This window comes from Triturus cristatus, chromosome 8 (assembly GCF_964204655.1).
Source record: "Triturus cristatus chromosome 8, aTriCri1.1, whole genome shotgun sequence".
Lineage (NCBI taxonomy): Eukaryota > Metazoa > Chordata > Amphibia > Caudata > Salamandridae > Triturus > Triturus cristatus.
The window spans coordinates 1,159,710,957-1,159,728,111 of record NC_140591.1 but is presented as its reverse complement, the minus strand read 5'-3'; the positions used below and the strand labels follow the sequence as shown (position 1 = coordinate 1,159,728,111).

The 17,155-nt window shown below is 49.9% G+C and overlaps 1 protein-coding gene across 3 annotated transcripts in view; it reads left to right on the top strand.

Moving 5' to 3' along the window:
- LOC146805541 (ATP-binding cassette sub-family C member 5-like) overlaps positions 1-17,155 on the top strand; it is a 1,766,780-nt gene that overhangs the window by 1,313,937 nt on the left and 435,688 nt on the right. For all 3 annotated transcript variants that reach the window (XM_085622799.1, XM_085622798.1, XM_085622800.1), the window contains one exon: positions 9,653-9,799. In XM_085622799.1, the coding sequence (XP_085478925.1) occupies positions 9,653-9,799 (147 nt within the window). The remainder of the gene's footprint in view (positions 1-9,652; positions 9,800-17,155) is intronic.

Genomic DNA, 17,155 nt, shown 5'->3' with positions numbered 1-17,155 from the left:
GCCGAATGTCTAGCTCTGTACGCCACCTGTTCCCATTCTTTCTGGCTCAGGGTCCTACCAAGTTCTTTCTCCCATCTTTCCCGTCCCGGGTGATAGAAGTGCGAAGCTGGCCTTTGGATAAATTTATAGAGATCACTTATGAGCTTGGCGTCGGATGCACGAGTTAAGAGCCAGCGCTCATAAGGGAGCAATCGTCTATCCGCCGTTTCACGTACCTGCGGGTGCGACGCCTAGTGGCGGGCCTGCAAATATCGCATTCTCTCCGTCTCGTGAAGGGTATGACACCTTCTGGAGTGTACAGATGGCACAGAGCCCTGCATCCCGCCGCGCGCCAGTGAGCGAACGCGCCTCCCTCCATTTCTGGGGTGAAGTCCGGATTATCCACCAGAGGCGTCAACGGGGAGGGAAATGTGGTCAACCCATGTGCGAGATTCGTGGCGTCCCAAACCCGTAGTGGCAACCTAGTGACGAAGGAGGCATAGAGATTCGCTGGGCGGTGGGCCCTGCGAATGAACGGCACTTCCTGTAGTGGCCTGCCCGCCACCGCTTGATCCTGAAAAAGCCAGGGCTTATCTAATTCCCACCTGCTCCATTCTACGAGATAGCGCAACTGTGCCGCTTGAAAATACTTGCGGAGATCTGGAATGCCGAGGCCCCCGGCCTCCGGCGCCAGCAGTGAGAGTGCCCTCCTCAGTCTGGGTGTCTTACCCTGCCAAATAAAACGCCCCAAGTCGGACTGCATCCGCCGAAGCCACCCTGCTGGGGGCTGTAGCGGGAGCGCCCGAAACAGATATAGCACCTGAGGCAGGATGGTCATTTTAACGGCCGCCACCCTGCCCAACAGCGAGAGAGTATTGCGGTCCCATCTGGTCAATTCTTCCCGTATCTTCCTTCCCACAGCAGTGTAATTCGCTGCCGTCATTGCGGGCAGGGTGGGGGCCAGCTGGATTCCCAGTTAGGGCACCAGGTCCCTTGACCACACTATCGGGACTTGACTCTGCAGGAGGGTTCTGGTCGCCGGTGCGAGTGAGAGGTCCAGGGCAACTGACTTCCCCATATTCATCTTAAATCCCGCCACCGTCTCGAAAGCATTCAGTTCCTCAATACAAGCCGGCAGGGCTGTGAGAGGATCTTCCAAGGAGAAGATCACATCATCCGCATATAAGCTAACTGCATGGTAAAAACCGCCCATTTTCACTCCCGTCACCGCCGGATTGTTCCTAATGCGCTGTGCGAATGGTTCCATGTATAAGGCGAAAAGTAAGGGTGACAGCGGGCACCCCTGTCTCGTACCCCTTTCAATGGCAAAACTCCCAGAGCTGCATCCATTTACCCTCACCACCGCAGTTGGGTCTCCTCCTCCTCCAGCACCCGCTCCAGGTATGGCCAGTGCACTCGATCGAACGCTTTTTCGGCGTCCACCGCCATCAGCATTCTCTCCCCCCGGATCCGTGATGCCTTCTCAATGATGTGTGTAATCCGCTTGGTGTTATCCACCGTTTGGCGTCCCGGAACAAAGCCCGCCTGATCTGGGTCTACAAGTCCCGGTAGGAGGGGAGCCAAGCGAGCCGCTAGGATCCCCGTGTAGAGTTTGAGGTCAACATTCAAGAGAGATATCGGCCTGTAAGAGCCGCATTGCGATCTGTCTTTCCCTGGTTTAGGGATGACCGTCAGAGACGCCCGCAGCAGCTCCGGCGGTATGGCCCCCTGCTCCGCAAAGGTGTTAAAAAGGCGCGTGAGAATCGGCGCGAGTGTTACGCAGAACGTTTTATAGAAGAGGGAGGTGCAGCCGTCCGGTCCCGGGGATTTACCGTGTTTAAGATTGGCAATGGCCGAGATGACCTCCTCTACCTGTATCTCCCTGTCCAGACCCTCCGCCTGTAGGGGTGTCAGTGATGGCAGCGAGACCGAGTCGAGGTACCGTTGCGTTGCTAGCGCATCCGGGGGTTCCCCAGCGTACAGTTCAGCATAGTACTTGCGGAAGCGTTCTGCAATAAGGGCGTCCTCCGTAACCGCAGCCCCTGTGGAGTCAGTGATCGTCTTCACCAGGTGTTTTTGTCTCGCTACTCGAAGCCTGCTCGCCAGCAATCGGCCGCACCTGTCCCCCCCTGTGTAATAGGCATGCTTGAGACGGAGCGCCGCGTATTCTGCGCGGTCCATATCTAAAGCCACCAGGGTCTTTCTGGCTCCCTGGAGTTGCCGCCAAATCCGGGGGGCCCCCGTCCGGCGGTGTATGTGCTCCAGTTCCCGGACCCTCTGTGTGAGCTCCTCCCGTTTACACCGTCGTTGTGCGTTATCCGCCGCTGAGAGTGCGATAAATTCCCCTCGGAGTACCGCCTTTAGAGCGGCCCACTGGGTCGCCCTGGAGGTCGCTGAATTCTCGTTATGGGATTGGTATTCCTGAATCACAGCCGTCACCTATTGGACGACTTCCTTTCTGTGCAATAAGGTGTCCCGGAGACGCCACACACGTGGGGCACGGGAGACCGGCGGTAATGAAAAGGTAGCCGTCACCGGGGCATGGTCCGACATGGAGATCACTCCTATGTCAGCTGTTGCGGCGAGGGCGCAGACAGGCCCGGTGACCAGAAAGTGGTCTAGCCGTGCATACGTTTTATGTGCGTGTGAGTAATACGAATAGTCCCTTTCCCCGGGGTGTAGATAACGCCATAGGTCGAGCAGATCCATATCCGCCAGCTGAGCCCTGCACCCCGCCGAAAACTCCCCCGCCTGTGGTGAACGTTGGGCGGATCGATCAAGTGCCGAGTCAAATACTAAATTGAAGTCTCCTCCTATGATGAGGTGCCTGTCTTGGGTAGCCGTGACCTCCCCCAGCACCGAGCTAAGAAAGCATTCTTGCCGCTCGTTCGGACTGTATACCGACCCTGTCGTGAAGGCGATACCAGCCACCCTGAATCTATAGACCAGGAGTCTGCCTTTCTGTTCTGCGTGTTTGTGAAGAACCTCTCCCCGAAAGCGCCGAGCCACCAGGATCGCTACCCCTGCTGTTTTGGTGGTACAGGATGAGAAGAACTGTGTTGGGAATGAGGGAGGGCGCAGCCTAGCACAATCTCGAGGTAGAAGGTGCGTTTCTTGGAGGAGACAAATATCCGCCTGAGTGCTTTCTAGCAGGGACAGTACCGCACGTCTTTTAGTCGGATTGTTAAGGCCCCGCACATTAAGCGTAACTATTTTGAGGGTTGTGGGTGTCATGTGAAAAGATAAGGGTGTCCGCGCTGACCCTTCTAGGACCCAAATACCATATCAGTGGAATCGTTGTCTAGACCATAATGCCTGTCCCGCACTGGACGATGCCCCCCCCCTCCCTGGACCCCCTGCCTCCTGTTCCCCCCTGTGAGATCTCCCTCCCTCCCGGTCCCCTCCCAACATCAACAAAAATTCCCCCCCCCACCCACTAGTTTACCCCTTGGCAACGAGCCACCAGCCCGAGACCCTCCCCTCCTGTATATCTCTCCCCCACTCTCTCACCCGAGTCCTCATTGTCCAATCCTGGATCCCTAGGGAACAAGTCTTTGGTAAAGCCCTCCACTGGACGTTCAGCCACCGTTCTCACCCCCCCCCCCCCCCAGCCCCCAAACCTGCAAATGAAAGTGAGCTGTAGTGTTCTCCCCCCGGAGGGTTCCTACGCTGTCAGTGCACTGTCGCTGGGGCCAGTGTTCTCGGCCACCTCCAGTACTGCATCGGCCATACTAGCCCTGATGGTGGGCGAGTCCGGCCGCGCCGGGCGATCCCTGGAACGCCGCCTGGCCACGCGCCGCCATCCGTCCCCCCCAGGGCGCCCCCGGCGCTGCGAAGCCCCGTCGTCCTCCATTGCTGTGAGGCCCAGGACCCCGCACGTTTCCTGCAGGGAGCGTAGTTGGTGCAATGTTCCATTCCAGCGGAAGATGAGTCTAAAGGGATGGCCCCAGGCATAGGGCGTTCCCTGTGCTCTCATGAAGTCCGTGGCTATTTTGAATGCTTTCCGTTTTTGGAGCGTGATAGCTGACAAATCCTGATATAGCGCCACTGGATGTCCCCGAAAGGTCAGGGGTTGCCGCTTCCTTGCTTCTATCATGATACGTTCTTTGAGTGGGTAGTCTGGGAGATAAGCCAGAATGTCGGGGGCAGCATCGATGCCCTCCGTTGCGCCCCCACTCTGTGCGCCCTTTCTATTCGAATGGGGAATTCCTCCTGCTCCCCCAAAACCTCTCGGAACAGATCTCTCAGGTAGCCTGCTACGTCCGAACCCTCCTCCGCCGACGGTACACCACGAACCCGTACGTTATTTCGCCGAGACCTGTTTTCTAGGTTTTCGGCATGTGCCTGGAGATCAATCTGTTGGTCTCTGAGTCGCAGCACCTCCTGTTGTAGCTGTTCGAACTCCTCATCTCTCCTTTGGCCTGCATCTTCCACCGTGGCTACTCATTCACCCAGGCCGTCCACGTCTCGGCGGATCTCCCGCACCTCACTGGCCACTTCTTTCTTCAGGGCTTGGAAGTCCTCCCTCAGAGAGCCAAAGAGGGACTCCATAAAGGACCTAGTGATCGGGGGTTCCCTATCGTCGGGTTCCGAAGCACCGCCGGAGGTGTGGGGCGACTGCTGCCCCCTCTCCACTCTTTGCGGGTGTCGACCCAGTAGTTCGGGGAGAGTGCCTTTCCTTCCTCCTCTGCTGCCCGCCATGCTCCCGGGGCGGGGACACGCCCCGTGGCCGCCGTGCCGCTGATCCTCTGCCTGGGTCGTCGCCAAGACCCTGCGCCCCCGTGTTCCCCCTACTGGGCCGTGGCTCCCGCTGCTGCGTGGCCTTCCCCGCCGTTCCGCAGTAACGCCGCCTCGTGGGCCAGGCCCTCCGGCCGCCGGGGCGCTGTGAGCGGGGCACCAGATGTCGTCCTGCGCCAGTCAGGCGTCTACTTCTCCAGCCTGTGCCCAGCAGATCTCAGCCGTGACCGGGGCCGTGCGCCCTGCGCAGTCCACCCTCTGCGGGCTCCGGGCTCGCTCCGGGCTCGCTCCGGCTATCTGTCGGGCCCCGACCCCGGGCCCACTCCAGTCGCTATGTCACCTCCTCTCCTCCAGGTCCCCCAGTCCGTGAGCTGCGGGTCCCCTCGTCAGTCTCCCTCAGCCGCCACCGCACCCCCGCTCCGCTCTGCTAGGACTGGGGAGGGGGGGGGGGGGAAGGGGGTCGATCCGCCCAGCGCCTCTTCTATAAGTCCGCCGCCCAGCTCACCTCGGTACCCCAGCGCGGTCGGGTGCGCGGCGGTCCACCGCGGGACTTGTCCCTCCTGGTGCTCTGTGGCTCGGCCCTTCTCCGGCCGCCTCTGTTGCAGTCGGGCTTCCCCCGGAGCCTCCACTCCTCGGCGTCAGCAACTCCCCTTTAGCGCAGGTGGCGCCGGCAACTCCGCTCGTCCCCTTGCCGGACCCCCTCTCACTCCAGGAGGCCGCCGCGGCCCAGGGGTCCCGCGCACGCGTCCGTGCCCCACGTGCAAAAGTCCCTCGTGGCTAGTCGGAGGGAGGGTGCAGGCGCTCCGGGGCCGAGTCGCTCCTCTGCTTGCCACCTGCTTCACGGTCACTCCGCTCGGTCCCCCACCGTCCTGTGCTGACTAGTGCCGGCCTTCGTCACCACCACGCCGAAGGACGCCCTGCCGGGCCTGGGCACTCGCGTATGCAAGCGTCCGGGTCCGCCCTCACATAGTCCGGCCTGTCGCTCCGCCTCCTCCCGGCGTGTCCTGCCCGCTGGTCCGGAGGGCGCCGTCGCTGCGTTTCGAGCGCTCCGGGCTGCCAAGTCGCCTCCGGTAGGGCTCCGCCGGCCCCGCTGTCACATCTCCCGCAGAGCTGGGGGGAGAATCTGCACCAGAACTAGGTCCAGGGGCTCAGAGGAGCGGGAGCCGGTCGAGGAGACGTCCGCTCACCTCGCCATCCTGGCCACGCCCCACCTGCTGTTGTGTTTTAAACATTTTAAAAAAGGAGTTAAATGTCTTTTTTTATTATGACACGTTATTCCGCACACCATTTTTATTACTAGGCAAGTTTTTACTTCGTATACATTAACACTTTCAATGTAATGGTATGCGAAGTAAAAACTTGCGTAGTAACGTTTATTGGTAAGTAATAACCGCGTAGTAATGGCATGCAAAGTAATGGCATGCGAAATAATATGTCATTCCTTCTGCATATCAACCTTGTGGAACTCAAGGCAGTAGTATAGCCTTACAAGCTTTACTGCAGGGAATACAAATGTCTGCAGTGCTCATCCACACAGACAACACCACAGCCAGGCATTATGTCAACAAGCAAGGGGTTACAAGATCCCAAACGCTCTCCCCAAGAGGCAAAGAGGATATGGTAATGGTGAATCTGTCACCAGATAAACCTGATAGTAGACCATCTGCCATGGAAGCAAAATGTCATAGCGGACATGCTAAGCAGAATAAAAACCACCTGCCATGAATGGGAGATCAATCAGGAAGTCCTGGAGGAAATTGTCTATCAATGGGGCAAGCCAAATCTAGACCTGTTCTCAACCTCCCAAAATTAGAAATGCCGATTCTACGCAAGCTGGAATAATAAACACACCTTTACACAGCACTACTGCTTGGATTCCACATTTCAAAGAGATGCCGCAGTGGGCCAGGCAGTGTTACGTCATCTTTTCCAGTAAAGAAGAGCCCTTATAGTAAGTTTTATCCCCCCATCCACTAATGTAACTATAACGGGGGAATTTCATTGGTTTTTTACGAGTGAAATATCCACCTAACTATAACATGTGTGAAACCTATGGTTTTTTAAGTGAATATATATATATATACATACATACATACATACATATATAAATTAACTACTATTTAATCTAATTCAAGCATGTAAATCTATTAGTCAATACTGGAGAAGAAAATTGTATTCCTAATGGCCATTCGAAGCTATGTTTAACAATACGCTGCTTTTCTAGTTGTACTGAGGGACTCCACTTCAACGCAAAGGAATGATTCAAGCATGTGACTCTATGAAAGACACCAATTATGGAGAACTACTGTTACCGCTAAGTAACTTATTTTCTTCTCCTGCAACCCGGTAAAAAAAGGAGTGTGGGATAACCGAACTAGGGGGCATATTAACAAGGGCCGGCGATAAATATCGCAAAGCGTCCTTAGCGCTTGCATATTTATCGCCGGCTATCTCTGGAATTTATCGCCCGGTTTGAGCGTTATTAACAACGCGCATCGCCGAGGCGATAAAAATTCCAGAGATAGTTGGGATATCGCCGTTTTCCATGGTGGAAAACGGCGATATCCTAGATGATAGGGCCTGTGGTCTTAGCCACAAAATCCACCCCCCATGTTAAGTATGCCTTAGTCAGGAATTTAACAGACTTTAAATTCCTGTGTTAAGGCATACTTAACGCGATTTTAAAAATCGCTACCCTCCCTTGTTAATATCGCGAAGCTGCCTTCGCGATATTTTTCCAAGGGAGTCTTGTCAGGCACGCCTCCTTTGCATCTCATTAGTGATGCGATCGGAGGCGTGCTGCAAACGGGCGCTAAGTCAGCAAGACACGCGATAGCGTGTCTTTGCTGATAAGGCGATAAAATTATCGCCGCTTTTCGCCCGAAAACGGACGCAAAAGCGGCGATAATTTCATATCGCCACCTTGTTAATATGCCCCGTTGTGTGTGACTGCAGCACTGCTTGTAGAAACTGCACATATCCTGTGTTGTCCAACAAGGCCGAAACTAGTCTGAGGTTGTTTGTGCTTCTGTTCAGGAGGAATGTGGTCTAGCAGTTTGTGCAGGATTTGTTCTAATGACAAAATTGATTTGCATACAGTTGGTCACCTTCTGCAATGGCATAGATTAGCTAAAAAGTGATAGTATGGAATGCACCCAAAGTAATTATCTGTAATTCAGATAAACTCACGCATTTCCGTTCATCACTGTCTAGAAATTCTTTCTGTAGAGTAAGTGAAAATTTTACATTGTTTTAACTACCTTAAATAATCCTCTACTTTATCCTTGTGGGCATTCTTAAAAGCTGAATTGTCCTTAGTGGCAATGAAGTGCCCCAAGTATTAAATCGTTGTAAAATAATATGCACCCAACAGATTCGTGGGACATAACCAAGCAGTATCCTGCATGTTTAATATGAATTCTCTGACTGTAACCAAAATGAAAACCAATGAAAACGGCCGATCTCATTAAAAATGTAATGAAGGAATGCTTTGTTCCTGAAGCATGATGCTGGCAGCGCAACCAATTACAATCAATTTCAGTTCTGGCACCACACCTCTATTAGCCTTTGACATACATGCCCGTTGTGCAAAAAAAGGTAAATTTAACGAGGAAAGTAAAGGACACAAAGTGTTCAAATGTAACTAATAACGTACCGTCTTTTTTGCAGGCATGCTCTTAAAAAAGGGGTCTCAAAAGCTTGAAAACCTCTTTATAGCTAGAGGAGCACCTCAATTATACAAGTAGCGTAATGGTAATAGCCTTCTTCCCCAAGGGTTGTCATTTTGAATCCTTTTTTGGGTGTCAAGTTTTTTCTATGCTACTTGGAGGTTGTCGCGTTAATATGGTAATTTAATTGTTTCCCTAATTGGAAATTAAATTGGGGCCCTAAAATAAAAATAGAAAAACCATTAAGAACCAAGCAGGACTTAGATTGACATTCTGAGGGATGGAGGAGAGTACTCAGTAATCACTCCACATTTCAGTATTCTCTAGGCCAGGACAGAGTTCACTGAGTTTTACTCAGGGGAACTCCGCGAAGTGGTGGAAAAACTCTGCTGCATTCCGCGGAGTTCCGCCAGCGGCAGAGTCTGTTAAGTCGCGCTGCTCGCACTGTTTTTTAGCACCCTGAGTTTGTTCCGTGCTGTAAATTCACTACGTGTCACACCAGAGGACACTTCTGCTTTCTGCCGCTCGAGTAGTCATTCTACTCAAGCAGCAGCTTCCTCAACACAAGCAGCAGATTTCTCAATGCGAGCGGTGGCGGCCTGCCATGACGCCCACGTTGAGAGATCTTCCAGGGAGGAGATCTAGCACACACTTCTTTCTCACGAGCTCTTGCCAACTTAACGTTAGCGAGCTGTTTGCGAGAAAAAACTCTGCTCCCTTTCACTTTGCTGAGTTTTTTGGAAACTCCATGAACTCCGCCTCGGAGCGTAATTCTTCTCCCACCCCTAGTACTCTCCCACACATTAAAAAAGTGACTAGCGTAAAGACTCCTTTAATAATTTGCACCAGTGCCACGTGGGCATTGCACAAGGTCATGGTGTTACTTCAAAACTGCACACTTTTTCCCTATACCAAGGTGCTGAGATCAGAATGAAGTGGCAATAGAGCACCGGATATATATACTACACCTCAGGGGCATAACACAGGCCATGAGCTGAAGGGGGGCCCCACTGCACAGTACTCCGGTATGAAGGCTCCGGATTACATCCGGAGCGGGTGGCCCTCCTTTACCTTGCAGGGGGGCCCTCAACTTTCGTTACACCACTGCTACACCTGGGAGTATCTGTTTTACTGAATGTGCTAATACTTTCCTAGATTGCACAGGACCTTAAATGAGACTATTGGCTTTGGTTTTGCTGCACCTTATAGCTTCACAAACATGTATATTTCCAGTTTAAAATTACGTATGTCTTTTTTTTTCTTCACAGAACAATTCTTTAGGTGTTCACAATGAAAGTATCCCCTGTGGGAACATGAGAGACAATCCTCACATGCACTTTTACCTTGAGATCTATGCGTTGACGTTGGTGGCGGTTTTCCTTATGAAAGCATTGCGAGGCTACCTATTTGTTAAGGTAAAATGACTGTCTTCAATTAAGAAACTTTATAATTTTAATTTATTATGATATTGTATATTTTTTACGTATCCCTGTTTAAGGTTTTAGCTGCAAACTTGTTATCATGGGTTTTCAGTAATTACATTAGATATGTACATTTGCCTTTTTATTTAAAGTGATAATCCAAGGTTGAGAGAGTTAAGGGAATGACAGATATGTCATTTATAGATGGTATAAAAGCATATGAATGTATTGTTTCTATTTACTTTTATAGTTATGAATAATTTAGGCTACTTTCTAGCATACCATCCCAGCCCCACCAATACTGACACTGATGGACCTATGTACTAACACGTGATATGCCATTGCTTTGTAGTGCCCGATTTATACACCTGGTTGTAAAGGGAATAGAGGCATACCCTTATTACTCTTCTCACTCTTAGTGCTACCAGCGAGAGTTCAAATATATTAATGTAGAATGATTATATTGTATTAAAATGCTTTCATACACAGTGCAGAATGCCTGTATTTGATGGTTGACTGTCTCCCTTGTGATTTCTGGTTACTGGTCAAGCAGTCCATTCCAATTCTAGGATCTCAGTACATGGCTCGATAAGGTGGGTGCAGGGATCCTACCCTCGAGATGCTCACCACTTGTTGCTCTTAGGGGGGCACCGCAGGGGCGTAGACACTGTCTCCTCTATGTGTTAGTGTGGGATCGGTGGTGGTGCAGAGATCTCTCTGAGCGAGAGGGGCAAGGTATTGAGGGGAGAGACCAACCACTCATCGTCTACCCCTGAGCCTGATCAGTCTTCTCATCGCCTCTCGTTTCATGTCTCTATCCATAAAGCAGCACTGCCAGTGTCTCAAGTCAAAGGAGAAGCGCTGTTTAATGTGATTCTACATTGCACCTATGTTATTGAACACGTCTGCCACTGTCAGGACTTAGGTCGCTACTGGCCTTGCCTTCAGGGTGCCACATTGCCTCAGCGGTCACCCGCTGCCATCGATCCTCAGTTTCTCAGCTTCAGCCCACTGTTCATCCTCTACTGCCTGGACTGTCATATAGCTAAAGAAGCACTGGTTTACCCCTTATATCAGAAACATGGTCAGTTGCACTCAACGGGTGTATTGTCAATGTGGTGCGTCGCCCAGTTAACAAGGACCTTGCCCACTGACTTCTGACTCGGTATCTGGCATACTAGCTCACACCAGACTTGGGCCCCCCGGTGCCACCACAAGACTCCAGTAGACCATTGTAACCACTGGGATCAGTGCAAGCCTGTCCTGGTCTTTTCCCTTACTGCAGTGCCCCACGCCTGCCTAGGACAGGAGACCCTGTCAAGCCTCTAGTAGGTGCGGGGCACGGACGCCTTAGCGTCAGGGTTCACTCCTTCTACACTACTGCTGATTGTGACCAGCTCCAGGGAATAAGCAGCATCCAATGTCTGCAGCCTCAAGCCTGTTGAAGTGCAAACTTGATAAGTATGATGTTGGTTGATTGGGGATTTGGAGACACCCCCCACCCCCGACAGATATTGCAAATCTTATGGGTTAAAACTGGTTTATTGATTTTCACGCTGTCCTTGAAACTGCGCAGGTGAACACCTGAATATCCTTTGGTTATTATGATTCAGGGGTTGTATCTCAGAATCTCGACTACAAAAATATTGCAATACAAACCTGTAATGCTACACATATATAAGAGCAATATATCAACTTTTAGTCATTAAACTTACAGAAAAATATCAACAACATAAATATCATCATTAAACTTTAGTGAAAACAAAAATATTGATGACCAAAATATAGATAGGATTTTGTAAATTAAAGTAGACAATCAAAGTATCAATTTAAATATTATATACAAAAATGCCAGATTTCTTCAAATTTCCCTACAGTAAAATGTAAATTAACATTATTATGTAATTTAACAGTTAAAAACATATCTAAGTTTAGTTCAAATAAAAAAAGTAATTTACACTTTTAAACAATCAAATGAATCTTAATAAAACCCCTAAACATGTAACATAAAGTTCATGTTTCTTAAAAGTAATCCAAGCAACAAATAAAAATAAATTTATTCATTAACACAATAAAACTATGTATGTAATTGAAAGTACCTTTTCTTAGCTAAGTATATTTATTAAGTATAGATATTTATTAAAATGAAAAACATACATATATTAAACTACCTTTAAAAACTATATTTTAAAATGCAATTTAAAGTGAATATTAAATGTATATGTTTATAAATTATTATGAAACTATAAAAACAATTAAAGTTGGATTTATCATAAATGCTAATACATTTAAATCACTTTAAATCTTGTTAACAACTTACACATACGCTTAATGTAAAATGTAAACACTAAACTATCAAACCTTAAAGAAAATAAAAGGATTAATTTACTATTCTAACTCCACTTTAAAAAAATTTAAAAATGTAAGAAACCAGAGAGGGAAATGTACTATTGTAACTATAGACATGCAAACTTTGGGAAAAGTGCATACATTAATGGGGGTGACAATCACTATTCTAACTCCAGGTCCTCAAATAGTGGCAGAAAATTTATATTTTGGGGTGTGAGTTACTATTCTTAATCCAGCATCACTTACACTCGAGAAAGTGTATGTACGGAGGGCCATATTTATTATTGTAACTTCAATGCTACTAACATTGGGAAAAGTTCATATACTTGGGCTACCTGCTATCAGAAGTACTTCTTTACACAATAGCTGTGCTTGGAGAGTATCCTGATAAGGACATTGGAAAGAGAACCCCCCTTCCAAGTCAGTTCTGACGATTATGAAAGTGACTCCACATCCCCTGTCTAGAACAAGTATTGTAAATGTGGGATCCAAACCACCTCACTGTGTCCAGTTACAAGTTCTTCATGACCAAGGAAGCAAGCGCGCCTCAGAGTACTCAAACAGCTGTTGTGTTACTCAGGCCAGTACTTGCCTAACACTAAGTCTCCTAGATCTGAGGAGACATCAGCTGAAGTCTGCAGTTTATGGTGGAGGAGTGGAGGGTCTCCCTAATTCACCTATAAGCGTGCCTGTTGATAATGAGAAGGAGTGTGCCTAATGCTGCAGAAATAGAGACTATCAAGCAGAAGAAGCCCAGGGTGTTTCTGGCCTGAGAAGCACCTAGAGAAAATGGCCTGCCTGAAATACGAAGCCAGGAGCATCATGTGCTATAGTGGGTCTCCCAGTCATATGGCTCCAGTGGAGAACCGCACTTGCCGATGATCAACAACATTCGCCTTCAGCAAACTTCATTAACAGCAAACTAGGTAAAAGAACTTCGGCAAAGAGCCCCCTTGAGGGACCCGTTGGGCATTGCACCGCCGGCCCAACAAGGAGCTGCCCGATGGTGAAGCATGCCACCTTGTATGGTGGGTGAGGTTTCTTGCTTCAAAATGTAAATATCTCCACAACCTTTACTTCAACTGGGTACACAAATGGTGTTTACCTGGAGTGTAAACAGGAACAGCATATACTATATCTTTTCAATAGGCAACCACTGCCTTTCCATGCGATCCATGCCTTGGCTTGACTTGGGCTACAACTATCTTGCTATGTGATCCACACACCAGTCCGACTTTGGCTACAATTACCATGCTGTGCAATCAGTGCACTGGCCCAAGGACTACAACTGCTGTTATCTGCTGGGGTTAGGCACACATAATGGAGCTATACATTTTTCTTACATTGTCCTAATTTTGCACAATAACATTTCTGCTGTGACCTTTTGCGCATATTTGCCATACAATCTGTGCACCAGCACAAGGTGGGCTGCAACTGCTTTACAGTGTGTTTCATCGGTGCCAAACTAGAGGTGGACCATGACTGCCACGTACCCCAGATTACAACCCAAAGGACCGCAGAGCAACTTCTATCTGTTCACATGTGATCCATCTGCACCAACCGAGAGTTGGGCTGTGACTGCCATGTTCCCCGGATTACAACCCAAAGGACCGCAGAGCAACATCATTCTGTCCCCCAGAGAGGCTGCTTCCTGTTCCCCCAGGACAGTGACAGGAACAACACGTGAGTACTGCAGTCCTTTACATGTGGGTAAAATCAAGCAGCTGCAATACACTGAAGTGAGTGTGAGGAATTGAGACTATTTTCTACCCACTAGAACTACGCAAACTGAGTGCGCATCTGGGGGGATGTTCTCAAGAATGTGTGATAAACATCTCAAAATTAGCGTAACGCAACTTTGCATATCGCGGGAAAACAATGCAGTGTTAACATAGTATTCTCAACACGACGGCACCATGCGATAGTCCATCGAGAACGCGTCAATTGACCGTGTTAAAATCAATGCGACGCCGCAAAAATGCAAAACACGAACGCCAAAAAAGGTGCAATGAGGCCACTCACGATACACAAATCAGAGATAACCAGCGACAGGCCTGCAATTCCCACTCGTCATGCGGGAAAAGGCACCATAAAAGCAGAGTAAAAAAACTGTGAGATGACAATGTACGAGTACAACCCCACATCCGTGATGTAGAACAAATGACCATTGTACCGCATCAAATAGGTATCTCCTCACAGTCACAATGTACATTGACAAGCAGTCTGCATGTAAACTGCGCCAATGCTGAAACATGCATGGAACACACTGTGAAACCGCATCTCCCCTTCACATTGCAGAGGGACAAACCACCCATCCTGCACACAGATGTGTCATGACCATGATCAATCAATTATGAAATCGTGGACGAATGTAGGGGCAGTGCCTCTCACTTACGTACATGTTGCCATTGTTGTGGGACTTGAGTCACAGGGGGCATCCCTGCATCATGGAGGTACATATCTGACCCCAAAAGGAGCCCTGTTGTCACCTGTCGTCACAAATGTCAGCCGAAATGGAATGATTTGGGACACATGTGAAACGCCGAAGAGTGGGATTCCCTACTAACTGTAACACACAGAACTGGCACTTTGAATACGTGACACCATAAACAGCCTCTCTGCACAGAGGTGACTCACCCACCATCCATGAACAAACCTTAAAAATGCTAGCCCAACATGTCGCACCCACACCTGTCTGAGTGATGTGCCTGTACAGATGAGTGACATGCACTCACGGAATGTGTTTTTGGAATGCATTTATTTGCACATGCTGTGCCCGTGGTCATTTTGTACTGTCCCATGATTGCTAAGGACTGTTACAATGTGACGTGCTCATGAGAAGAAATTGTCAATGAGGATGTTCCTACCGGCTATTCCTGCTGTGGCTGCAGTGGGGTGTGGTGCACCTGCCTCATCTTCATCATCATCGTCCGGTGCATCTGCCACTTGTATCCATGGGGCATTGCTGCGTACACATATGTTGTGCAACACACAACATGCAACGATCATCTTGCACACGATGTCTGGGCTGTACAGGAGCCTTCCACCTGTGACGTCCAGGCACCTGAAACGTGACTTCAACACGCCAAATGTGCGTTCCACGATGCCCCTGGTGCGTTTGTGGGCCGCATTGTACTGCCTCTGGGCCTGTGTGTTCGGGGCTCGGAGGAGTGTCATCATCCAAGCGCAGAGTGCATATCCTTGGTCACCTGTGATAGTGCAGAGAGACATGAGTCGATAGTTGGTTCTGCATGATGTGTTGGCAGGCTCACTGGTTCATTGGTGTGTGATATGTGTGACTACGTGATTTCTGTATGACATGTACTGCTTGTTGCAAATGAGCGGCATCAATGTGTAGTACGTAGCCTCACTGCTGCTCCTCCCTCCCCCTGAGCCTATTCACTAGTGTGTGCAGCACGGTTGCATCAATTACACCCCTACGGCACACCATTGTCATGCCTGTCTGCGCATGTCCACAAGCCTGACAACGACACAGTGATGTTGTGCGCTTAAGGTGGGCGGCCACGTGTGTGTAGGCCTATGGTAAGGACAGGGCGGACACAGACGTATAGTTCATGCCTGGCTGAACTCGCCATGCGGTTGAGGGTAGACCTTTGGCTTATACTGCGGAAATAGCAACACACACAACAGTTGGTATGTCTGATCCCTGAGCCCGAGCGGACTTGCGCACCCTCATGTACACCTCGGCCGAGCCCGCACTCCGGGGGCATGCTATATAGCAACATTGTATGTGGAGTGACGGGTGGTGCTGACACTACACCAGAGACACACGCATTAGTGACTTCCTTGGCAAGGCCTACATCAACCACGCCCAGAGCCACGTGTTGAATGACCACACCCATACGCCGGACTGCCGTACACCGGTCCACTCCCTTACGCTCACATGGGGGTCCGACACAGCTACATGTCCCAGGTCTACCCCACTGCCTGAGATGACAAGGTTGCGCCCGCTGTACACAGCACAATGTAATGTGGTATGGCCCGGGGCCTTCATGCATATATAATGACCAGACAAACACACAGAGATAATTTGTGGAACTGGCTACGGGCACGAGCTCCCGGCACCTTTTATTGCCAGGGTCACACGTCCAGTGACGCCTTTGCTGGATGGGTGTTGGGTAGTGTAAGCGACCCCTCAGGGGTTGGTTGGTGCTGGCAACAACTATAACAGTGATCAGACAATCAGAATTTCAAAGTACAAACAGCAAGGGTCCATGACTTGAGCTGCACAGAGTTAGTGGCCCTGGATGCACTGCGGCCGGCACAGGCACATTCGCAAGGGACGGTGACTTGCGGTGCACTGACATAGGGCCACGGGAGCTGAGCGGGTCCTCGTTGATGTCCAAGGAGAAAGTAGCGGAGCGTTACGGGGGAAAGTGGAATGTGTCCATCCAGAGCATGATGCAGAGGGCAGAAGCAAGCAGAAACAGGCAATATGGGGGAGTTGAATGCTACAGTCTCCTTTTTCCCACCATGTCAGTATCAGCTACATGATGATGAAAACAACCCCCAGGCCATAGACTCAGACGCCACCAAAGTTCAACCAGAGATTGTCCATGACTCTCGTGGCACAGAGTCAGTGGCACCAGAGCTGAAAGGGGATGCAGTCTGCGATGAGGCCTGTACAATGACATCAACTCGGCCATAAATACATCAAGGCTCAGTTCCAAATGTGTGACCTACAGGACCGCAGTGTGGGCCGGAGGCAACGGTCAGCATGGGCCCACAGCCGCATGTTATTGGCTTGCGATGCACAGAGTTAGTGGTACCAGAGCAGTTGTTGGGAGTGTTCGATCACCTCCGTAACGAGGATGCTTTTTCCTCAGGACTAAACCACGTCTTCCTCTTACTACTCTACTTGCATACAATGATGTGTACTCTGCCACTGCATAATCAAGACTCAGTTCCAAATGTGTGACCTACTCAACCGCAGTGTAGGCCGGAGGCAGAAGTCAGCAAGGGCCCACATACACATGTGGT